The sequence below is a fragment of the Phymastichus coffea genome, unplaced genomic scaffold, assembly GCF_024137745.1.
Source record: "Phymastichus coffea isolate CEN01 unplaced genomic scaffold, Cenicafe_Pcof_1.1 PCOF00153, whole genome shotgun sequence".
NCBI lineage: Eukaryota > Metazoa > Arthropoda > Insecta > Hymenoptera > Eulophidae > Phymastichus > Phymastichus coffea.
In genome coordinates, this window is record NW_026706964.1 from 316,207 (window position 1) to 340,535 (window position 24,329).

At 47.2% G+C, this 24,329-nt stretch overlaps 1 protein-coding gene across 2 annotated transcripts; it reads right to left on the reverse strand.

Annotated features, from left to right (window-relative positions):
• Positions 1-43: 43 nt before the first annotated feature.
• Positions 44-24,149, reverse strand: LOC131672546 (ankyrin repeat domain-containing protein 50-like). Of its 2 annotated transcripts, none has more exons than XM_058949845.1 (20): positions 23,947-24,149; positions 11,360-11,444; positions 10,374-10,549; positions 9,900-10,308; positions 8,688-9,002; positions 8,051-8,492; positions 7,030-7,341; positions 6,061-6,515; positions 5,510-5,683; positions 5,248-5,418; positions 4,723-5,034; positions 3,970-4,291; positions 3,296-3,542; positions 3,037-3,220; positions 2,489-2,885; positions 2,169-2,425; positions 1,762-2,091; positions 1,472-1,686; positions 1,218-1,398; positions 44-1,145 (listed from the first exon to the last, which is right to left on the reverse strand). In XM_058949845.1, the coding sequence occupies exons 4-19, from the start codon at positions 10,242-10,244 to the stop codon at positions 1,224-1,226; spliced, it is 4,653 nt and encodes a 1,550-aa protein (XP_058805828.1). In that variant the 5' UTR covers positions 10,245-10,308; positions 10,374-10,549; positions 11,360-11,444; positions 23,947-24,149; the 3' UTR covers positions 44-1,145; positions 1,218-1,223. The 2 variants fall into 2 exon arrangements, with proteins under 2 accessions (XP_058805828.1, XP_058805827.1); XM_058949844.1 differs by having other exon boundaries at positions 1,218-1,401.
• Positions 24,150-24,329: the final 180 nt, after the last annotated feature.

Genomic DNA, 24,329 nt, shown 5'->3' on the forward strand with positions numbered 1-24,329 from the left:
CATATTTTTCATTATAATTATTGTAAATGAGTTGCGAAAGTGGTATTTTGACAAAAGTTCAATTTATTAATGCATCTATTTCGTAACAACGAAACTCAAAATCGGTAATAGTGCTATAATCATCACTAATGAGAGACACTAGAACTAATAATAAATATTTTGTTCGCAATAATATCAATAATAAAATAATATAAAAAGTACGTAATGCGTTATATGAGGTGCAGATACATATTGTTTTTTCCAGACACTTATATACACAAATCTCGTTTATATTTGAATTGAGGCCATGGTTTATTACGTATTTCTTTTCTCTAAACAAACTTTCTCATTTTTTTTTTTACTAATTTAATTCTCAAATGTCACTATTGATGAAAATTCTAATAATAATAATCGTAATAGTATTTGCTTTCATCTTTACACGTCTTCACTGCATATATATATATTTTGTATTTGTTAAAATCTACGCTCCGTCAATTGAATTTTTTTTATCGTCAAGACACAAGAAATAAAAAAAGGATCAGCACTTGTGTTCGGAGTGCGATTCAGTCTTTACACTAGTTTTTCGTCCTTTTTCATCGTCGTACGTTCTCTTTGCTTTCATTTTTGTTTTTTACCTTTTTTTATTTTCTTTTAAATTATAGTTTAGGTTTCACTTCACAGCTTACGTTAGAGAGTATGAACTTCGATGAGATCAATAGAGGACTTCTCTAATGTTACATTTATTATACACACATTCCTTAACTGTCATTAGGATTACGTCTGCTCGGTTCATATTTTTTTTCTAATATATAACGCATCTAATTTTTTTTGTAACTTTTTTTGCTTCTTTCTTTATAATAATCATAGTAATAATCATAATAATAACCTTAACTTGACGTAGGGTTTCGTTAAAGGATTTGGTATGTAGATATCCGACGAGCTTTTCGCTTCAAGCTCCTCGAACGCGATCACATTTCATCTTTTCTCCGGTAGCTACGTCTTTTTCTCTTGCTGCTCTCTTTCTTTGGCGGTAGTTTGATTCTGCTCAAGGGAAACGAGAAAAATCTTCGAAAGGATTTGCGCTTCTTGCTCAGATAGCTCCTCCAGTCGGAGGATGGTTGCTGATGTATGGATGTTTCGTGCGTGCACTTGGCAAACATTAAATCCTGCAATTTTAATAGAAATGTCAATAAGAATTGCTTTTTCGAATGTCAAAATAATAAGATGACTGTACGTGCCTGCTCCTATAAGGGAGTTTCTTTTCTGGCTTCTGCCTTCCACTGAAATCCATTTACACGAGTGGTCACTGGCTTGTTTCGATTCGTTGCATTCTCAATTCCATTTCTAACGCCGGCAACTAGACGCATTGCTGGGTTAGACGATACGAAGCCATTTCTTTTTGGTCTCGAATTACCTGAACTGCTGCAAAGAAATAATTTCAATTAAAAATCAACGACCATCGCGTAAAAAAATATATATACGATATACGTACTTTCCAGTCGAGTTATCAGACGAATGCTTAATATTACGACCAACTCCAACTCCGCTATTACCCAAAATTATTCTCATGTGAGTATCTCTGGTAAAGTGAGTATCTGCAAGTTTCTTCTCCTCGTGACAGTTCTTTCTCTCGGAATTAATAGATAAGCCTAGCATTTCGTTCGTCAGCTCGAACGGCTTGACTTCTGTGGCACTTTCCATCAAAGGCTAAAAACACACGATTATGCATCTCCGATCTTTCATTTTCAACTAAACCATAAAAAGATATTCACGGAAACTCACCGGATGCTGATTTTTCTTAATGCAAATGGCATCGTACAAAGCCCCAGTTCTGTCATAGCCACTCGCAGGTTTATACTGCGTACTATGAGTGGCAGTAAGCAGCGAAACACCAAGCTGATTCTGAATAACACTCGCGGCTGTTTGAGCACTCGGCGGACTAGTATTTGTCGGTGAATACGGAATGAGGCTGTCACTTGAAGGCGAGTGAGGCGGCGATGCGTAAATTGGACTCTGTGGCTCGCTTTTCAAAGGCGATAGCAGTTTACTCAGCGGTCGTGATTTCACGCCGCGAGAGCATTGCTGGAGCTGCTGTGTAAATGACAGCACAGCCTGTAAATGACAAACGAGCTTTCTTTATCATCGTGACTTATTATAGAATTGATTTTAAACGAGCTTGAAATATTCACCCTACTAGAACCTTGACTAACTTGAACAGGTGGATTTTGATTAATCTTACAACGATCGCTTTTAGTACTACCAGTCAAATTACTACTAGACTTGCTATTACTCGAATGATTTCCAAGGGACACACAGCTCCGTCTCTTGGTAGAGTCCGGCGACTCGGCTGGACTGTACTGAGTGGACATTGGGTTTAACACTGCTGAGGAAGGCTTTGTCTCGGTCGTTGAGTTCGAAGTTACCGAAGTAGCACTGCTGCTACCACCTACAAGCATAAATTTATCTACGTAACTATGTCTTTTCATAATTTCCCACGTTAATTCCATACCTGGTCTAGAACTTCGTCGATTAGCAGCATGTTCTTCAAGCAACCTCACCACGGTATCATGTCCGCTCTTAGCTGCGACTTTGATAGCATTTCTACCACAATGATCCGAATGATTGGGATCAGCTCCGTGCGTAAGTAAGGCTCGAACGCAGCTTTCGTGACCTTCTTGAGCAGCAATGCCCAATGCTGTTGCACCTTGATTACACGTGTGATCGGGCGTGGCGCCATGTTCGAGCAACAATCGAACTACAGCGGCGTGTCCTTGCCAAGCCGCCGAGTGCAACGGAGTTCTGTTTTCGTTGTCTCGAGCGTTTACACTCGCACCACCTTCAGCTAAAAGTAGAGCGACCATTTCGACGTGACCTTGCCACGCGCTCACGTGCAATGCTGTTCTTCCCTGCAAAAAACAAAGTAATGTACCATTTTTTTCTATTTTGAGATGTAGGTCAGTAAAAAAATGTATCTTTTTCCGGTTGACAAATCGAATTGAATTATATCCGTAACACTAAACACATCCTATTTACGTGCGATGTAATGCAGCCTCTCACCTCAGAATCCCTACTCTCAATGTCAGGCCGCGCGTGTTCCAGTAGAAATCTTGCCATGGCCAATCGATTTTCCAACGCCAATATATAGAGTATACTCCTGCCATCGGCATCCTTCGCGTTAATGTCGGCGTTGTGAGATAGCAGCACTTTTACCGTGTCGTAGTGCCCTTCCAATGCAGCCAGTCTACATAAAAAAAAATTTTCCATTATAGCCGACAGCAGCAGCTCTCTTATCTACCTATTGAAACCATCGTCGCACCTCAATGCAGTTTTTCCATCGTGTGCATGTTGGTCGATGGGGGCACAATGTTGCTCGATAAGCCTCTCTACGAGATTCGTGTGTCCCTCTTGTGCTGCGAGCATGAGGGCACCTTTGCCATCGTTGTCTGCCTCGTCGATCTTTGCACCGGCTTCTAATAGCGCCTCGCACACGTCAGCGTGGCCTTCGAAGGCAGCGTAATGCAATGGCGTCCAGCCTGAATTATCCCTATGCTGCTCGTCCAGGCCTGAAGGAAAATTGTTATTTATTATGGAAAGCCAAGATTCAAGGCTTTCATTGCAACTTTTTAATTACTTTTCAATATACTGCAAGTTATATATATTTAGAAGAGATAAAAGGAATGCTAGGGAGAGTTTCCATAGTAGTTTGCAGAAATTAATTAATTTTAGTAGAATATAGCGTATTTCAGTTTTTGTAGCCATACATCAACTTAAACGCGTTGATTGCGCTCAGCATAGATCATATGCAAATCAAGGCGTGAGTGACTCGGATTTAGTTAAACGATATGCAAATCTTGGTCTCTGCGTTCGTAGACGGGCGTGAATAAATTTTCAAGTAAATTGGAACACACGAGCTAATTCACCATTTCACTTAGACATCGCACGCCGAATAAACATTCAAAGTAGAATAATAAAGAAAGTCACATATCGTACCTCTATCGAGCAATTGTTTAACGACATCAGTAGTCCCTTGAGCAGCAGCAACACTTAGTACAGTTCTACCTTCGTTGTCGATACTATCGACGTAACACCCCCAGAATAGCAGAAGTGCAACGACCGAACCATGACCCATACTCGCTGCTGCCCACAGTGGTGTACGTCCAGTCGCATCGCAATGATCCACGTCTGCTTCGAACTCCAATAGCAATTCGCAAACGTCACGGTGTCCTTCGAATGCGGCTACTAGAAGTGGTGTCATGCCATCCTTATCTTGGTGGTTTACGTCGGCTCCTCGCTCGAGTAGGAGGCTAACCACCTGAATTTACATAAATAAATATATTCTCAATTTTAGTTAAATGGTTTTAATTAGAAATTAAACTGAACGATTCATTTTCACGGAAAATTCAGCAAAGGAGTCAGCTTTCAATAGTTGTATTTGAGATAATTTTAAGCAATTAAAAGTCGCAAGCAATCAATTTTGCAAGGAACACGAAGAATTTGAGGCAAAAGCAAAGGGTATTCAATAAAATTATTGAGCATATTATTTAATTTCCAAAAATAATTATTATTGGACGCCGCATTATAAGCGCAAAAATAATTATTCAATCGATCGATTGTTACGACAATGTCCATCTGTAGTTGAAAGCGCTCGATTAGCAGTTACAAATATCCATATTAATACTTCAATTGCAGCGCCATTCAAGTTTCCGCAGTTCAACGATTAATTGTTAAATATTATTGACAAACCTTGGTATAACCATGACTCGACGGCACACAAAGCGCAGCAACACTCAAAGCAGTTCTTCCATCGCTATCTGCATGATCGATCACGGCACCGAAATCCAGCAGATGCTCGACAATCTCGCTATGGCCCATGTAAGCTGCGGCAATAAGAGCCGTACGACCCTCATCGTCCGTCCTGTTAACGTCGGCGTCGTGTTGCAGCAGTGCTTTTACGATCTCTTCGTGGCCACCCCAAGCTGCTGCACGTAGGGCCGTGCGCTGATCCCAGTCTGCGCAATCCACCATCGCACCGCATTTTAACAATTGCTCCACCACCTAAAGTGCCGACGATGAAAACGGTCATTAGTTTATATCCAGCGACGTTATTCAGAATAACCTCGAAATTGAGATTGTTCACCGTTAGAATTTTTATAGATATCGCGCTAGTTTATCACGAATCTTTAATTATCTAAAAGTGTTTTCAATGGGGAAAGCTACAAAAGTAGCACGAGACAAGATACGTACGTCAAGCTGCAATGGTATATATACCTTCGTGTGGCCACCCCAAGCAGCAGCTCTCAATGCAGTCCAGCCATCGCAATCAGCGTGATCGACATTAGCCCCGGCCGCCAATAAAACTTTCACGACTTCCGAGTATCCGTGCCTGGCAGCAAGATTGAGCGCAGTCTGGCCATGCCGGTCCGTAGTTTCCAATTTAGCCTTCGAAGAAAAACGAAGCGTCGTGAGAGAGCTGCGATCTCGCAAAGATAAAAAGAAGAAAATCGCGAAAGTGAAAAAATTATAAACGAACTTGTGGACAAGCTTCCAAAGCCAATTCCAATAAAGTGGCATTCCCATCGGCAGCGAGGTTATGCAACACCGTGCGACCGCATGAATCCGTTTGGTTGATATCACCATTCTCGCCGAGAAGCTCTGCCAATGGCTCGATCGGCGACTCGTCGGTTGGGCTCGAATTGCGTGAAATCTGAAATTCAAAGCGCACATTGGCAGCGAGCGCGCGGGTTATCGATTATTCTGCGGCTGTTACGGCCAATTACCCCCCTTCTGGCTGCTGCTGCTGCTCTCTCTCTCTCTCTCTCTCTCTCTTTCTCTACGTGCATGTGCTTCGCAGCCAAAAAAGGGGCTGGTGCTTTGAATTTTGATCCTTTTGTTCGCCAGAACTTTCTTGATTGGCTAAATATTGATTTCTCCGGCTTTTCTCTCGTTACACTCGAGAGAGAAAGAGAGAGAGAGACATAGTGCCGAGTCAAAAGAATATCAATGTTTTCTTGGCAATCATCCAGTCGCGACAAAAGAATCGCTCCGCAAGAGGATCCGCGCGAGTTCACGAGGGAAACCTACTTGACTAGAAGTTACAAGAACATTTTTGCCGCAATCCTCCTCGTCGCCGCTCTTCTCCGACGACTTAGCTCCTGCATCCACGAGCAATTTAAGCAGCTTGGCATCCTGCTTCGGCCACAAAATGCACTCGCTACTGTCGAGGTAGCAATTCTTGAAGGGCGCACCGCTGCCGATCAACCAGAGCAGCTGAAGGGTATACGAGTCGAGCATCGGCGGTTGGGCTGTCGTCGACGTGGTCGATGCTGCCGGTGCGTCGTTCGTTGACACCGCGTCGTTGGCTATCGTCGAGTTGGATTTCGTGGTACTGTGGTGATGCTGCTGGTAGTACGGGTGATGTTGCATGTTTTGCGTTTGGCAGGCGAAGGCACCTTGAACGTGTTGCGCTAACACGCAAATCTCGTCTGGATCGAGATCGCTTGCGCGTAGCGTGTAGTACATTGCCAGCATTGCGTGGCCTGCAATGAAGTTTTTTTTTTCTTTTACTTATTTTATTCGGCGATTAATATCGAAATCGTTATATTTAATTTGATTCGCGCGTATTTCGATAACTTTGTGTTGTTTTGGTCAAATCACTCTTTCGCAGAGAATATGTATAAGCAGTTAATAATTAACAGCTGATTGTCGTAATAATTAGTTTGGCACGTGAATCTTAACATCTCTTGGAAGAATAAAAAAGAAAAGAGCCGTCAGAAGTGACTTGAAGACAAAGGAAATGTGCGGGATGACCATTTTTAGCTGAACGAGAGAAACTTGATTTATACGGAAGCCGTGGCCCTCTAGTGGTAAACCAACGTAGACTTGCGTGTCTACATTGCGACGATCAAGAGAAAATGTTCGTGAAAACAAAGCACAGCATACGAGAACTCATTGGTAAACGGAGCTGCATAGTAGCGAACCGAGCGGCGAGCAACGTTCAAGCAGCTTGCGAGTTGCGCCTTTGCGCGAGAGCGAGCGGTCAGCGGAACGTACCTTCGGTGGCGGAGCACAAATACTTTTGCGTGCAGTGCTTGACGTCGAGCAGCCACTCGGCGAAGCTATGGTGAAAGAGCATAAGGGCGCCGGCGCGCGACACCGAGATAACGCGCCTGAGCAGATGCAGCTGGCGATTAAAGTCCTCCTGCGTGAGAGCCGGATTGGCCGTTTTCACGCAGTCGTACAGGATCGACTGGGTGATCGGCAGCTTGGCCGCCAATATGACGTTCAGCAGCGGCTGCACCTTGGCGAACTGTTTGCGACTGAACAGGCGCTGACAGAGCCACAGATAGAGACCGTTCAACGTACCTGTCGTGGACAATTAGCGATTAGTCTCGGGCCCTCGACGTGGACCGCCGGTTTCCCAACGCGCTGGCGATTTGCGCAACGCGCAGCTAAATATTCACGAGGCTTGTCGACGAGTACGCGCGGCGAGTTAGATAACGTACGACCGTGTGCAATGATTTTCGATTGGCGCGAGGCACCGAGCGTGTCAAACGAAAGTGCGGATCGGACCGAGTTATAATATACGCACGTAGAACACAGGTAACAGCGGTGCGTCGACCTTCCGCTGTATCCCTCCGTAGTGAAATATTACAAGTCTAACGCCAGCATTCACGCTTGACCACGAATATTCTGCATTACGCGATGCTAACGTTCCTCGGCGCGAAAAATCAGACTCGGTTACTCCGAGCGTTTGGTGGAGCCCGCGAAGCGCGATTCCGTCAAGTTTTATGCCTTTATCAAGGAAACGCGGCACACGCCAAAGGTTTTCTCATAAAATAGATCGAGTTCAGTCCCAATGTTAAATTGAATGTGACGCCCGAGGTGCAATGTTTTCCTGTTTTTGTTCCTCGCGCGACGTTATTTGACTTAACGACGTGCGGCACGTTACGGCCGCTAAGCGTCAGTGAGCGCGAGGCGACGATCGACCTGGCGAACAGATCTATCGTGAAAATCCGTCTCACTGCGCGACGTAACACTACGGAAGTAAGAGAAGTGGTGACTTGCAACTTACCCGGGATCTCTCTGACCTCCCGCAGCACGATAAAGTACTCGGCCACGCCGTCCAGTACCTTCTCGAGGTAAAGAAAGCAGCCGTTGCTCTTGATGTGCAGGTGATTGAGCATCTCGGCGGTGTCCCTGGAGATATGCTGTCTGAGCGCGTCCTCCTGGTCGAGCCTGGCGAGTATGTACTGCTGCACGTCGCGAACGACCTGGGACTTGCGCAGGTCGTCGAGCGAGATCTTGCGGAAACCGGTGAACATGCGAGAGATCGTTTTGCTCTGGCGACGAGCCGTGCAGACTAGCAGCAGCCATTGCGGGAACAAATGATGATGACTCGCCAAGAGCTCGGCTATCGTTCGCGACACCTCCTCGTCGTCCTCGTTTTCGGATTCGCGCTTCGAATCCCGACCGTTGCCCGATGCGTTCAGGGCTAAGACGCTTGCGCTGCTTGCCTACATCGGACGAGTAAAATTTGGCATTTGAAGCTGTCTGCGAGCCTCCGCGGACAGGCGCGTTCGACAAGTTGGGCGAGCGAGCGACACGCCGGTTGCTCGACGGCACAGGCACTCTTTGTTCGGCCTCCCGCAGAGGTGCGAACGAAGAGCGCGCAACGGCCATGCCGACAAAGAAGCCTCTGTCCTCCTCACCTGCTGGGTATTGGAGCCCGAGCCGGGAATCGGACCCTCGTCGATCGAGTCCACAACGAGCATCAGGCAGTCCTTCGGAGTGTCGATTTCGAGCAACGGGAATAGAACAGCCTTGCGAAGCGCCTCGTCGGGATTGCGGTCGAGCACCTCGGGCTGGAGTGCCGCCTGGATCTCGGGGTCGGTGCGCAGATTTTCCGCGTACGCCTCGGCCACCGATTCCCGCGCTGTCGTCACTCCGTTGCTCGCCTCGTTCGTCGGCGACGCGTTGTTCGCGCTGCCCAGGGCCGTTTGACTGCCGCTCGGCGAGCTTGGCAACTGCCGACAAATCAATGATATATTTTGTTGCTCGCGACCGAGAGGTGATTTCGAGCTGAACTGCGAATGATTCTTCGCGCGGTTCTCGCGATTATATTTGGGACCGAACACTTTGGTATAGTCGGGACGAGCAGACCCCCATCGCCGACTGGAGTAACGGAGTCGGAACACCGCGTTGTCACTAACTTTCAATCCGATCTTGGCGTGCCGATGGCGATTGATTTTTCTTCCATCATCTCGTTGCCCGGAATGTGCGTCAGGCGTAGAACTCGCTCGCTCTACAGGCTGCGCGCGCGCGCAAATTAATTCCGAAGAGGTCCCGCGGGCGAAAGTTCGTTAAAATTGCAGCGGGGATCTCCGCCTTCGACCTCCGAGAGCGGAGTTGGCCAAGTCGGGAGCGACGTCGTAACGAAGAATTTTCGAGCGAGCCAAAACGGAGAACGACGTCGCCGTCCATTCTCCATCTCGTTGCAGCTGAAACCGAGCCACTGCTAGATGCACGGCTTGCCATATGACGCACTGTATGGAATTTAAATTGGCTCTAACTTGCGCGCGGTGCGTTCGGGCCCGCGCGTGAGATTTTACAAATGCCGCGACTAAAACTCGCCTTGGGCGCGCGCCTCGTCGCCTTGCAAGGCTGGCGTCGCCCGCGCGATCGTACGCCCTAATGCGGCCGATTTGACAAATTGAAATTATTGCGATTGCCTCGGAACGCGCGAGACAGTCTCGACCGAGCACCAGCGCGAGTGCGAACGCCGCGTTACTCGAGCACTCGGGTCCACGCTGCTGCATCGTCGTTGGATTCGGTGGGTCTGCAGGGGGCCCGAAAGTGTTGCGAGAGGGAGGAGCAAACGCAAGCCGCCACGGCGTTGGCGAGGGAATTCACGATGCACTCACCGACGAGGTCGCCGAGGGCAGCTTGATCCCCTCCGAGCTCGCCTGCAGCAGTTGGGCGACGAGGCTCCTGACGAACTGCGCGGGCGACAGGCTCGCCTCGCTTCGCGCCTGGCAAAAGTGCCTCGCCAGGACTCTCCTGTTGAGCGCCCGCTGGTGCTTCGCCTGCGGCCCGGCCGACGGCCAGGCGAGCTCGGCGCAGAGCGCCGTCTTGCCGCTGCCCGGGCCGCCGACCACCAGCACGCCGCAGGTCTTCGACGCCGGCCGCTGCTCCAGGCAATGCGACAGCTTGGCGAACGCCCACTCGCGGCAAAAGAAGCGCTTCTTCTCGATGACCGGTGCCGCCATTGCCGCGCGTCCGACGGAGCTCCTTTATCGGCCGATCGGAATTATCGGCGCTGCGCTTCGGGCACTTGCAACGCAAAGCTGCAGCTCAGTCAACTAGGACAGACGCCGACAAGGCCGCAAGCGACTTACGCAGATCGTCGACGACGTCCGCTCGCGACGGGAGGGGGGCTCGCGGTCGTTGGGCTGCAGTCCACTCGCGTCCAAGTCCCGACGGCCTTCTCGTCTTCATCGGTCTCTCCGAGGCAGCGGCTCTCCACCTCCTCCTCCTCCTCCGCCACCTGCGCCACCTCCTTGCGCCCGTCCGTCTGCGGCACAAACACACGAGTCTCGGGCGTTCAGCGCGCAACAGCCGCCTCGGCCACTCGCCGAGCAAATCCTATTTGGCGCTTGTGCTAGTTCCTTTTCGCGCTGGAATCCCGGCCCTCGCGAGCGCGCGGCTTGCCACTCGAGCAAATCTGATTATTCGCCAAAAGGGCTTTTAGCGCGCCAGTGAGGCCAAGAGCCAGCCAGCGATTTCGGCCGATGCGCGAGTGCCTGGACGCGACAGTCTGGCTGCGAGTGCGCAATCGAATCGACGAACATTCGGTGCAACTGTGCGCCGAATGCGATTCTTCCTCTCGAGAGATCGAGTCCTATTCGGATGATCGCGATCCGAGTTATGTGCTAAAACTGTATTGGCGTATTGGCTTGCTTTCAATCTTGAAAACCGGATCGATCGCAGTGGCGGCGAAGGACCCGTCAGAAGTCGGGCGCTTTGCGTTCACTGATACACCCGCCAAGTATCCAACAAACCCGAAGCCCCGCGGAAAAGTTATGCGACTAAAACTTGAAAACTCAACCTTCCCCCGAAAATCCCCGTAAACGCCTTATCTCTTGTTCCGAAAAATAAAACGAAGCGAAGAAGCCGCGTCGCTCGATAATCTCCACACCCTTCCCCCCTGCTCCCCCGAGTCGCTCGCAGTTGTTTACCCACGCCTCGCTCGGGCTTTGTACAGTCGCACACACAGAGAAAGTAAGTCACGGGTGCAGTGATCTCGGCTGCGAAGCTCTTATCTGGAAAAGCTGTCGGGGCTGGCGAGCGCGCATGCGACAACCTTGCGCGCGCACACACCTACCGACAACGGCTTCGCTCTTTGACGACGCTCAGCGGCACTCGAACTGCCCCGGAGGCTGCTGCTGCTCTGGCGCTTCCATGCCTCCCTGCAACAGAACTTTAATTAGACGCCGATGCCGTCGATCGATCGCGATTGGCGCGCGTCTATCGGCCTCCTGATAAAAGTCGACCCGCGCGTCCATCCGTCGTTCGCGGCGACGCACGCGCGGCCCGTCGTACCCGGGGGTCCCGTGTTGCGCGACCCACCGAACTCTCTCTCTCTCTCTCTCTCACACACTCTGGCCGCAACCTCCGCCGATGCGCAGCGATCTTTAAAAAGCGCATAGCCAACGTCATCCCGCTCCGTGGAATTTTGACGGCCGGTAACTTTTAACGGGGAGCAGGAATTTTTATTGTATAGGTATTGCCGCATGAGTCAGAACCTGAGGAAGGCTAATGCGCTGCGAAAGAGAGAGAGAGAGAGAGAGAGAGAATAAAAGGGTCGATGCGCCGACGCGTGGCTGACCTTCGGTATCGCAATAACTCATCGAAAGGCATCGGCGAGCGCCGCTCTGGTAAACGAAGAGCGCGGCGTGCGCAGAGGCAATCGCGATGTTTTCAATATCGGCTAATTTGAAGCGAGCCGTCGTCGTCGTCGTCGCCCCTCCCAGAAATGAGCGACCTACTCTAGATAATCGTGAAATGGTAGAGAGTCACGAAAATAGAGCGTGGACCTCTCTCTCTCTCTCTCTATCTGTCGCCGCCAATGTGCGCTAACTACCTACCCCAGAAAAAAAAACAAAAAAGAAAAAAAAAAAAAAACACAGCGAACCACCGCTCTCGCGCGAATGAAATGATTTTTTTGCGCCGCGCGCGCGCGCGAACTGACGTCACTCGCGAAATTTATAGCCACGACAAGAAGCTCCATTAATCCATTCGGCTCTCTCGAGAGTCGGGGCGTGCTACGCCTCCGAGATAGTTTTTGCGCAAACCGGAAACGGGGTGAGTCGTCTTATCGGCTGCCTCGAGGTCAAGTGTGCGTGCGAGTCGATCAAGCGCGAACGCTGCGAATGATTAATTTGTCGCAGCGCGTGGATCTTTCGAGTGCGCGAGCCGTGCGCGCGATGAAGATAGCGGTTATCGACGTACAAAGTGGATAAATATAGTGCGAAAGTGTGCAATAACCGAGAGAACGGGTAATTTATTCATGAGTGCCGGGCTTTTTTTTCTCTCTCCCTCTCTTTAGAGAGGGGGAATTTCTGCGTGGACCGAACGACGAAAAAGGAACGACTCGATTGGTACAACTTTGCCATAGTGTGCATTTGTAAGAGTGACGTACAATCAAATATATATCATTTACGATGAATTTGGGATTTCGATTATCCGATAAGGAAACCCTTGTTGAAGTGAATAGGAAAATAGCATGGCATAGTCTCGACGATAAAAATAGGACAGTTTGAACGTCGATAAGTCAGACCTTCAATGTGGGGTATTCGTTACTAACATTCATTTTGGAGACAAACGATGTGACTGCACGAAAGTTACGAGAACGCAGGTCTTGATCTACTGCCGAGCAGTTAATCAAATTTATTGATTTTGCAATGGTATTCCGGATGTAAAAGGCAAGATTGAAACATCCTCGTTTCGAAAAATAAACACTGCCATTAGCAACTTTATCATCAAAAAATATAATAATAATAATAAGAAGTTATTTTTAATTGTCACGTCGATGCTGAAAGCATTACGCATATAAGCATTTGCGATATGAGTTTGCATGTTTTTACGTGACTATTACACAAGTCGCGATTCGCACGCGCAGACACATTACGTTGCGCGAATTTCACAACGGTCCAAGTAATCGTAATACGCGCCTAATTCACTTGTGCGCGAAAATGCACTGTCTTATAAATTGTACAACTTATCGGATCCCTTTCACGCCCAGCGATATGATTTTCACGCGAAGAATCTCTTTTAGAAAAGATGAAAGTAAAAATACATTCGAGCTACAAACAGAAGCAGAAAACGAAAAGAAAAAAAAATACGTTTCCACCGACTTCGCTACTATTATTACGAGTACCTCAGCAAAAAAAAAACAGCAGTATACACACCTCTTACGTAACTCCTCTCTCTCTCTCTTTTTCTCTCTAATCACACGTTAACCGTAATAAAAAAAACCGCTCTTCCTCTCTCCCAAAATAACAGCGTCCTTCGCGCGATTGCACTTCCCGCTCTGAAAGAAAAGCCCGCAAAAAGAAAGAAACCAAAAAAAGAAACTATATAAACCACCATTCCCGACACGTCGAGGGAGAGAGAGAGAGAGAGAGAAAAAAAAGCATGGAATATCCGAAAAGGACGCGGTCACGTTGCGCGCATATGCTCGTGTGGCTGCAGCCAGCACGTGTGCGTGCGCGACACGACTGACATGGGAATCGAGCCTGGCATCCGGTACAATAACTTCATTGTGCTACGGCAGCGGCGGCGTCGGCGTCACCTAGCGTAACCGCGACGGCTCGGAGGAGGCGCCTTTCTGCAGAGCTTTTCGAGTGGCGATTTTTCCCTTTCGACAACGTAGGCGTTCCTCGGCAAAAAGCCAGCTTCGATAACGACTTTTATTCGAATCATTGTCGAGAGCAAGAGAGAGAGAGAGAGAGAGAGAGAGAGAGCTGATTTACGCGAGAACAACCACAAGGATCGGCGTGCGTTATTTAAATTTTTACGGGTCCTCATATCTCCTGTTTTTCTCCAAGTCACTACTGCTTATCGAGTTTATCGTACGCTTCGTATAGACCCACGATTCTGAAACCTGAATACTCAACTAGCTCTCACATTAGTCTGCTTGGTGTCTGTATACTTTCGAAGTCTCGACGCCGTTAATTGGTATTGTGGCAAGAATGAACTTTTCAACAACGAGAACATTCGAAAGTCTGCGCTATATTTGAATTATTATAAGAGATAAATTTTACCAACTGCGTTGCATTATTATGAAAGAAAAATTGAAACATATTTATTTAACTGCGCACAAAAACAAAAGTCAAATACTCATCCTTAATCTCGAATCGCTCGTCTCAGATCTGGTTGCCGTCAGCGTTGATCTTACGAGCGAATCAATCGACAAATGCTTACTATTATCATCTCGGCAACATGCAATCGAAAGTCCGTATGAAGTTGTTTAGCACGCGGCTGGGGAGACGATTGGCACGAAGCCGCAGCGCAGCGAGCAAAGCGAATTCGTCGATCTCGCCTGGAAAATGTGAATAAACGAAGAGTGTTGAAGAGCGCGGAAGCCGGTCGAATCATGCGTGCGGGCACTAATCGAGCGAAATTAGGAGGAAAAAGTCTGGCGACGCGCGCGAGTGGCCCGCCGTCAATGTTTTCGAGGGACTGCGGCGCCCGAGCGTCGCGGAGAGATGCTTGCTCGAGAGACCGTCGGCAATCCCAATTCGGACGTGCGCTTTCTCCTCGCGCGAGATAATGAGATTTGGATACGTCGAGTTCGGATTTATTTACGCTGTTGCCCGCGGCCATCAGTTTGGATGGGCTTGTTTAAATGCGGAAGGCGCGCCTTGGGAGAGGCGCATATTGGAAATCGGCTGGTTTATTGGCGCCGAGCAGCGGATCGCCAGGATTCCCATTGTGTCTTGTAAGCTCGCGCGTAGAGCGGAATGCCCGCCGGTCGGCGGACGTAGCAGCGGATTCGGTTAGCACGCGAGCTTGGGGCATCAAGCGAACGTTGCGGGTGCGATTAACGCTCTGTCGAAAGCAAGCAGTGCCTGGCTCCAAATTTTGAGCTTGTACGCGTAATGGTGTTAGCTTAATAAAGCCTCAGCCGTGAAAACGTGCAATTAAAGTTTCACTATTTCATCGCTTCCTTCTTCACTGTACGTACCGTTAGAATCCGATCTTAAAAAAATAATGAGTCGTCGACATCCAGCCTTGTAATTGGTTGATAATAAGAAAGAGCGCGAAAATTTGAATTTTTGTATACTTTGAAATATTTCTATTATATATCTATGAGTGTGAAATTTATTTCCAGCATAAAACTCAATTTATGAATAATTAATACCGATAATAATTTGCAAAAATAGAAATACGCCATTAATAAATCGTTTTAAGAAAATAAGAAATTATTTCAAATTAGACTGGAATGATTAGTACAAATCGATAATTTAATTACACGTGTGAAATTAACAGTGTCACCTTATAAATATGTTTGGAAGAGAGAAAAAGTGAATAGAATATAATGGAGGCTATTAAAATTTTAATTATTACATTTGTAAAATGAGAGCTATACGGGAAACGGAAATTAATTATTAGAACGTTAAACTTGAATGTGTTTTCAACGAGGAAACAAGAGAATATTCTATATCGAAATTTATTATTAACAGTAATATAATACTGAGACCATAAAAAACCACTACTTTTGATTAAAGTTATAATTGTTTCATATAAATATATGAAAAAATAGATACAGCCAAGTACCTTGGACGGTCCGTAAAATAATAGGTCGGATTATGTGAATATTCAAATCACGCTCCAACACAATCTTATTTGCGTAACAGCGTTATTCGAATGATAGCTTCAAAAATTAACGCCCAACCCCCTCTGCCGGGGAAATGGAACACCGGCGCGCACGCGCTCGTAGAATATAAACGACAGCGGCAAATATATCACCTCGACTTATCTCTCAATCGATCAAGGTCGCATTTATTCGCTCTCGGTTGTAAATCCGGCGCTGCTCCCTGCGAGCCGCGCGCGATCGGGCACATACCCGCGCCGCTCCGGTGCGATTTATTTATTTTTGCTTTTGTTCCGTTTGTTTTCGCCGCGGCGACGTTCGGCACACACTTTCTAGCCTCGCGCCGCGGCGGCTCACCGCTTTTATCGCGCGATTGTCTTCCCAACCTAGATCCGCGCCACCACTCCTAGCAAACCCCGTTTTTCCAGCGTGGCCTATCCTCTTTTTTTTCTTTTTTGTATTTTCGCTTCGCCTATGCGTTCCGGAATTCCAACGATGCAATCCCATTCCGTATATCGATTGTTTCCGTTGCGAAACACCCAAGGCCGATTTTTACGCCTTTTTCTCCGCCGATGATTGCAAAGCTATTCTCGCGCGTCGACTAGTGAAGTGCTCTATCGCTCAAAAATAACTCTCCGGGCTTTTGCTTACACTCCGATGTGCGCCAGACGATTAACTGGTGTGTTGCGCTTGACCGCTTTCATTCTGTTTCTTTTTTTCTAGTAATTCGATTTTTCATTTTCTTTCTTTTTTTTTCTTTTAATTGCATTATAAGAGGCATTATAAGAGGTAGTTCTGGTATATGTATCGTACAATCAGTTTCAAGCGATCTTTTTTCAATTTCATTTTTTGGAAAATCAACATGTACCCATAAGAAATTCAAGTGAAAATTCGAAAAATCACAACTATCATTTGCAAAAAAGTAAACCCTAAAATTTAGTTGCACAGAAACAATCCATGATATTTGAAACTATTTTATTTTTCCACTTTGATATAATTTAAAAAGTCTCATCTTAAAGTCATGCCCGAATGAGACGAAAATTTATTACTTGAATATCAGTAAGTCGAAACGTAGGATTAGTTGTGGCATATGTGCCTCATGCTCATACACTCGTGTGAATCAGTCTATTGACGCAGCGAAAGATGCCATAAATTGGCAGTGTATCGTGGCAAAAGAAAAAGAGATAACGCAAGAGAGCGCAAGTGACTTCACATTCGCGCTGACAAATAAAATGCATAATCCGGTTGCGCAATTATTGTTGCACTTGGTCGGTCGGTGCGCATCGAACGTCACCGCGCTCCCACGTTTGCGCTCGTAAAAAATTGTAGGCAATACCGCGCATCACCGGACGCGCATTATCCGCGCAATTAAAAACGTTTCAACAATTGCAAGCGTAGAGTCGCCGAAAATTTATCACCCGCCAGAGGGGGAGGGCTGGGGGGTACAAATTGCACTCGCTCGGGCAGAGCTATAATTTTCGAAAATCCGTCGACCTTTGCGAACCTATTCATCTGTCCGGGGTCCGGAGAGGGTGAGGGAGGGGGAAAGCGAAACGGGAACTATCGGAAAACGCCTCGAAGGCAGTTTCCTTTTTATCCGCGCGCGGAACTACTGCGAATGAAACTTTTGCTGGCGCGCATGAAAGTCCGGCGGCCGGCTTTTTTTGTCGAGCGCGGATGTCCTCGTTCGCGAGCACAAGACTCTGTTTTCTTGCGGCGATAGTTTCCGAGGGCTTTTTTTATAACTTGTTTGCCCTCTTACATGTATATACTCCCTTGCTCTGCCGACGGAGTTACTCGCGTAAACGTCGTTGCACCGACAACATTCGCGACCTTTATTTTTATCAAAGTGCACGCCCGACATGACTTTTTTTCGATTCCAGCGAGCTTGCAGTTTTTTTTTTTTTTTTTTTGTTAATGAATGCGTCTGAAAATTCGTAAGCTTCGAAAGCCGCTGAATTGCAGCAATAAACGAGAAACTCCCATTGTTTCGTTCCGCGAATTTCGACGAGAAATATATTTCCATATAGACCGTTTTTAGATAACCAATTCATGATTAGAAGCCACTGTGTCACGTAAAATGCACAACTATCACAGATTCCGCAATCGATTCGAGTCTTAATTGCAGTGAAAAGCTAGAAATTCTAAAAGCTACGATAACAGCCGATTTCGTTCGACCAATAATCTTATTATACAAAGCTAGACTATCCCCGTGTGGAGTCAACGTCGATATCTCGCGGAATATCAGTTGGAAAGCGCGCGCGTTGTCCAAACGTTACCATTGTCCGGCGGAGAAAGGCCGAGGTTCACGCGGAGAAATGCTGCGCGAAGCGTCCGCAAATAGCGCCGAGTGAAAAACGCCGCCACCGTGCCCGGGAGATTCTCGAATTGCGACGTTTCGGCATCGCGATCGCATTACCCGAGCGCGTTAATTTCAATCAACCGCCCGTCAATTTTCCTCGAACTGCGACGGGGAGGGGGGCGGGTACGCGGGAATTAGAGCTCGCGCGCATTTTATCTCTCGGACGAGGTGAACAATTAAGGAACATCAGCGATCGCCGCGGGTTAGCTGGCGTCGCTGCGCGCGCGCGCCGAGTCGATGAAATATGCGTGGCAATGGCGGGGGCATGAGTCACGGCGATCCCACACTTTGCATAACTGCAGGCATTAATTTTCCCTCTCTCTCCGGCCTCCTCCGGCCGCGCGCGAGAGACTTGTCCACTTCTCGCCAAGAGGACAAACGCAGCCCGTATACATTCCAATTGGAGCGACATCCAAAGTTCTTATTGCGCGAGCCTTTTCAGGATCCACGGTGAGCTTCCTGACGGTGTATGCGTTTTTTTCCCTCGAAGCGGCATTACTCTTTCAGCAGATGTGCTGCTTTCGTATTGACGAGATTATTAAAAGTTAGCCTCAGTCGTAATTGAAATAGGCTTGATTTATCTGCACTTGTTTGGCGTTTTCAAAAAGTTGGATTATCCGACCTGCATCGGTGCACTTCCGAGGACCGAAGTTGTTCGCGCGTTTGTTCAGTCGTGCATATTTATTTCGAGCAGACCGTGTAATTTTGGTGTGCGGTCTTTGAAAACAATGAAGGACGCTTTGAGGCCTGGATAAAATTGCTGATTGCACGTTAATGTGAGAAATGACGGTTACGTGTAGCAACCGTTGAGAGAATTATCACCAATCATCGTGAAAATGAGCTAAATGTGCTTTCGTGTATCTCCTAAAGGTCACATTTTCGATCGTTTGAAATCGAGATTCACCCGGTGAGAAGATTTTCAACTAAAATAAAAGCCCCAGGCGTGACAGGGCCATCGCACTTACAACCGAATCCCCAACCGGAACCACGCAATTGCAGCCGGCGATAAATTTTTTCTCTATACATAGACGCCGTTGGAAGCGCGGTCGCTTAAGAACCCCATCGCATCAAAAAGACTAATGCCACATTAACAGCGAAGGGAAAAACACAGTGCAACGGTGATATCCGACTGATAACTCAGTCGTCGTCGTCGTTGTCCTCCGCAGCGAAACGGTTATTCGAAAAGGGGGGAAGTTCTTCCAAGGGCGTCGGCGCTAAAGTTAGACGGCCAAACTTATGCCCATTCCAAGACGCGCCCATCTGCACGCGGAGGCGCGGCTCGCCTCTTTTACCCTCTCTCTTTCTCTTTCGTCCGCCCCGCGGCTACATTTTTTAATAAGCTTCCTATTGATAGCGAAATGCGGGCGCGGATGCAGAGAGCGCGAGGTCGCAAGCGGTGGAACATTTATCTTTTTGCTTTTGCAGTTTCAAGGCGCGGAACATCATCGTCTACGAAAGCTATCGACTCCGGTCGGCCGACGGGTATCGTTCGATGACCCGCGAGGTGGAAAAATTATCGAACAACGGGGCGAATTTTGCGATAGGTGGTCGTCCCATGCCCGCGGCTCACCATTCATACCTCGATCGCGCGACTATAGTCTTGCGTTCTACCGCGGAAAACGCCGTGTCGATCAGTGCGACAGCAGCCGGCAACCGCGCTTCGCCGTATCTTGCATCCACCCGAGCAACGAAAAACGCGCTTCTAACTCCGCTCCCCGATATCAGTTAGACTCTCTCTCATTGTCCTCGCGACTGGCATTGTGTATTCTCTTCCTCCGCAACAATCGCGGGCGGTTCAACGTCCCGCACGAAAATTTCTTGCTGCCGCCGCCGTCGCGCGGCATAATCAGATACCAGCCCACGAGGCAGGAAGACGGACAGGAGGGAAGCGGCGATAGCGTGCGCATACGATTGAATAAGTAGCGCGCGCGGCGCTGCCGTCCTCCCGAAAAAAGAGCGCGCGAACGCGCGCAGAGCTATCTCCCGTTGGAAGGGAAAAAGCGCGAAAGCGACGAAAAAAAAAAAAAAAAAAAGGGTTGCCAAGCGAGAGGAGACGCTATCGATCGTAACTGCGCGACGCGACGCCGCGAGAGAGTGAGAGAGAGAGAACGCGCGCGCGGAAAATGTGTAACACTCGAAAGCTCATTTTTTTTTCCTACCGCCGTGCCGCTCTCGCGGGGATAATGCGCGTGGCGATGCGCGAATTGGGATTGCCGACGCTTTTATTTACGTATCGGCGCGGGAAGATTCGATTACGGGGAAAAATTTACATTTTTCGAGGTGAGGTCGAAGACCCGATCTCGCGCGCGTAATTAACCGCGAATCGAGTTTTTCTCTCTCGCTCTCTCGTCCCGCCAAGCTGCAAGCGATAAAATTTTAATGAGATTGTCGCACGGGAAACCTCTGAGGTGCTGAGCAAGAGAGTTTCCGACGGCGGGGCATTTTTTCCGTAGAAAAGTACGAGAGAACATTCGTTAAAATGCGCTACAACTACTTCCGCGAGTGCGCTTGCAATTTCCCAGCGATTCGAGAAACCGAGAGAAAAAAGAGATGAAAGGGAACCATCGTATGAAAATGAAGGCCCGAGTCGTTCCGCCTGTTTACACGGCTTTTCGCCGCCTCGCGAGCGCGCACCTCCAACTCTGCGCTAAATTGAAAATTCATCGTTCGAGAGAGGATATCAATTATGAAATTCTCGATGGGATTAGCGGATTTTCGATGCCCGCGCGATTTAATAAGGCTATAATGATGTTGCCCATATGTAAATTGATCTCACGCACACAGGAGCCTTTCGACCTTATAATTAGTTTTATGAACATTGTCAACGTCATGTTTGTCGGGAATTTTAAGCTTAACGTGTATTTACTTTTTTTAAAAGCATTCTTTTTTTATTGTTTTAGAAAACTTTTTACTTTTGTTTTGATACCGATAGAAATAGTCAACAAGTTGAAACTTTCTGGGAATGAGTATTGAAAATATTTTTCAGTCGGTAGTCTTTCAAAATAGAAAAATTAGTGGTGTCAGTCACGATCCAATTCGAGGAATCATGCACATTCAGAGAATGTCAGACACCGTTGAAGCTGCCATAATTAGATTCAAACTTTATTTTAATAATGTATGATTGATACTTATGTTGATATGGATAATAAACTCAACCTCATAATTGAATCAACATGACAAAAACAAAATCTATGTATGCACGTTTGTTTTCTCAAAAAAAAAAAAATTTACAGTAATTCTTCAATAGAGGGATAAATATTTGAGAGAAAACGCTAGGTTTGAGAATGGTTACACAACCGTTCTAAAACACACATACACAACACACGGCCTTTCCGAACGCGCATCCACGAATCAGCTAATCAACTAGAAAAAGAAGCTCGCCGGTGATAAATCAATTTGTAGCAACTCGAGTGAAAACCTTTCTCTCTCTGCTACCACTTGAACATTAAAAAACCTACGTCGGAGTTAATTATCCCTTTTCTCCTTTGCCAACGTACGTTTTTTTTTTATTTCGAGCGAGTTGAAAGTTCAATTTGGCCTGATTGAACGCGCGCATGTACACGGTGTTGGCTTCGTGATGGCTTTGATGCTTACACCTGTATGTACGTAGAGGCTGGCTTCTGATATGAGAGGCTTGATTAAATTGAGAGAACTTAATTTCTATATATTGGACTTTGCATGCGTCAAACGGCCCTTTTTTCTTCGTCGATGACTCGCTTTTAACGGAGTACACTCAAAGCTTCGTGTTGCTTCATTGAGCTTTTTTTTCACGAGAGAAAAGTTGTAGAACGCCAAAGTAAACATTTACTACAACGGATAGAAAGTGAATTTCCATCCGCGTACGAGTTATTCAAGCGTTCCCCGCCGAATGAAAATTAATCCCTCGCTATGTCAATGAAACTTTCGTGATAAACTCACTTATCGGGAATATATTGAATGACAAATATGAATTACTCAATTTTTGCGCGTGCCAAAGGATGAGTGAGAAAGAGAGAGTGAGAGAGAGAGAGAGAGAGAGAGAGAGAGAGAGAGAGAGAGAGAGAGAGAGAGAGAGAGAGAGACAAAGAAAGACAGGAAAAACCGCGCGCAGCTCATTTCCTCGTCGAGACACTTTGCAAGATATAAAAGAGCGCCCGTCTCGAGTGTTTTCTGCGAGCGAGAAGGGGAACCCAACACCGCGTGTAAACAAAATAGAGCAGCGGACCGTAATCAATACGCGAGAAAGCCACCGAGAGAAAACCAGTATACATATGGCAACAAACAAAAAGAAAATATGTACACACAGACATCGAGGGGTTGCTTGCACGATGGATTAATTGCACGCGTGTGGGTTAATTGCTTGCGGACAAAGGGGTTACGTACGAGGTGTTGGCTTTCAATGAATCATTAGCAAGCGAAAAATTACGAAACCTCGTATGGTCATTTGTCTCTTTGCCGCGGTGGAAAAAGGACGAACGTTCGCAGGAAAAAAAAACTTTGCCAATTAAGAACGCACACTCGAGTAGTTCTGCAAAGATGAGATATCAAGTCCTCGCTTAAAAAAAGAAAGTCTTTTGAAAAAAAAGTTTAATTACTGGCGCAAGTATACGTACTTCGTGCGTACGCACAGTGCGGATCTATGATTTCGTCAAGAGCACTCGGCTGTGCAATTTTGCACCACATTTTCTCGGTATTAAAAAGAAATAGACCTCTAGCTTTTCGTCCCACTTTGCGTTAGTAACAGTTTTGCCCAGCGGACAATGCGCATTATCGCCATTTCCAGCGATATTGTTTGTTCTGACTATCGTGTAAAATTGCATTTCGCAGCGCCAGATACAATAGCTGATCTTCAGCTGATTATTACTCCGCACAATGTGTCGATGCAGTTTTATTGAATTTCGCGTGTATCTACGATCTTTGGTACGCGACGGGGGATTGGATATGTCGAAACACGTTTTTGCTTGAAAACTTTTTCAACATAAGAGCGAGTGAAATTCGCCGTACCATAAACTTCCGATGTTTAACACACGTGTATACGTAAACGTAACTTGCTACAAAACCAGAGAATTTCAAAGAGAGGATCGATCGACGCGTTGAGCCAAAAAAATGCATATCGAATTCTCATTGAGAGGCATCAATCTTTCGAGTCAATATCCCTTGCAAAAACACGTTCGTTATCTTGGCAAACGTAGACCTTGGGAAGTACAGTTTCGATAACAAAGAGAAGGAGGAAGAGACGTCCCGATACAAATGAATTTGGACATTCGAAGGGGGAGGGGGCCAATGCGCAATCGCAGCATCCATGGGGGTTGACTCATCGCCCGCGATTGATGAGTTCTCTCTCGCTCTTTCTCTTCTCTCTCGGGTTGCAGTAATGGCCATTTACAATTGTTTTTTTTGTATTTTTTTCCAAAACGGGGAAGAGTCCACTCTTAAACACACGCGGAGCGTCAGCAAAGATAATAGTTGAGAACAGCTGTGCCGTGCTTATAGTTTGCGGTTCAATACTCCCATGCGTATGCATGTGTACGTCTGCGTACGTGTGTGCATGTGCGTCTCGACGGCGTTTTAGCACACAATCGCGACATTTCCATACAAACGCAGACAAGTGCAGTCAGCAGTAGCGCCGACGCCGATTCACCCCCGCCTCGTACATGCACATTCGCTGGCGCGTATGCGTGTCTATGTACGTCTTTCTATGTGTATGTATATGTACGCCTTTATGGGAGAAAGTGGAAGTTGTGTTACGAACCTTCGCCCTTTTTTTTATCTTCACGCCGTGTCGACGATCCGCCTTTGAATTGTCGAGTGAACCACAATGACAACCGATAATAATTATCACATCGTCGCGCGCACTTAGAACGGACGCGGCACTGCACGCCGAGAGAGATGTAAGGCAAACACACACACACGCACGGCACCGCAATATTGATATTCTACTCTCCCACCTCGAGAGTCGACACTCGACTACTGATGATCAGCATACGCCGCCGCCGTCACTGTGCGGTTGCCATTGCATTGAATTTTACCGGCTGAGTAAGTATCATAGCGACATCTGTTGAGCAGAGGAAGAGCATTGAGCGTTGGTACTGCAAGGTGAAGGCGGGAATGTTTGACCGATGAACCAGTTGCAGG

Excerpts from the sequence above, each read along its gene's own strand:
- LOC131672546 (XM_058949844.1), bottom strand. The coding sequence starts at position 10,244 with ATGGCGGCACCGGTCATCGAGAAGAAGCGCTTCTTTTGCCGCGAGTGG. Across the intron at positions 3,543-3,969 it reads TAAACAATTGCTCGATAGAG|GCCTGGACGAGCAGCATAGG; the intron begins GTACGATATGTG and ends ATTTTCCTTCAG. Across the intron at positions 2,426-2,488 it reads TCGACGAAGTTCTAGACCAG|GTGGTAGCAGCAGTGCTACT; the intron begins GTATGGAATTAA and ends TTATGCTTGTAG.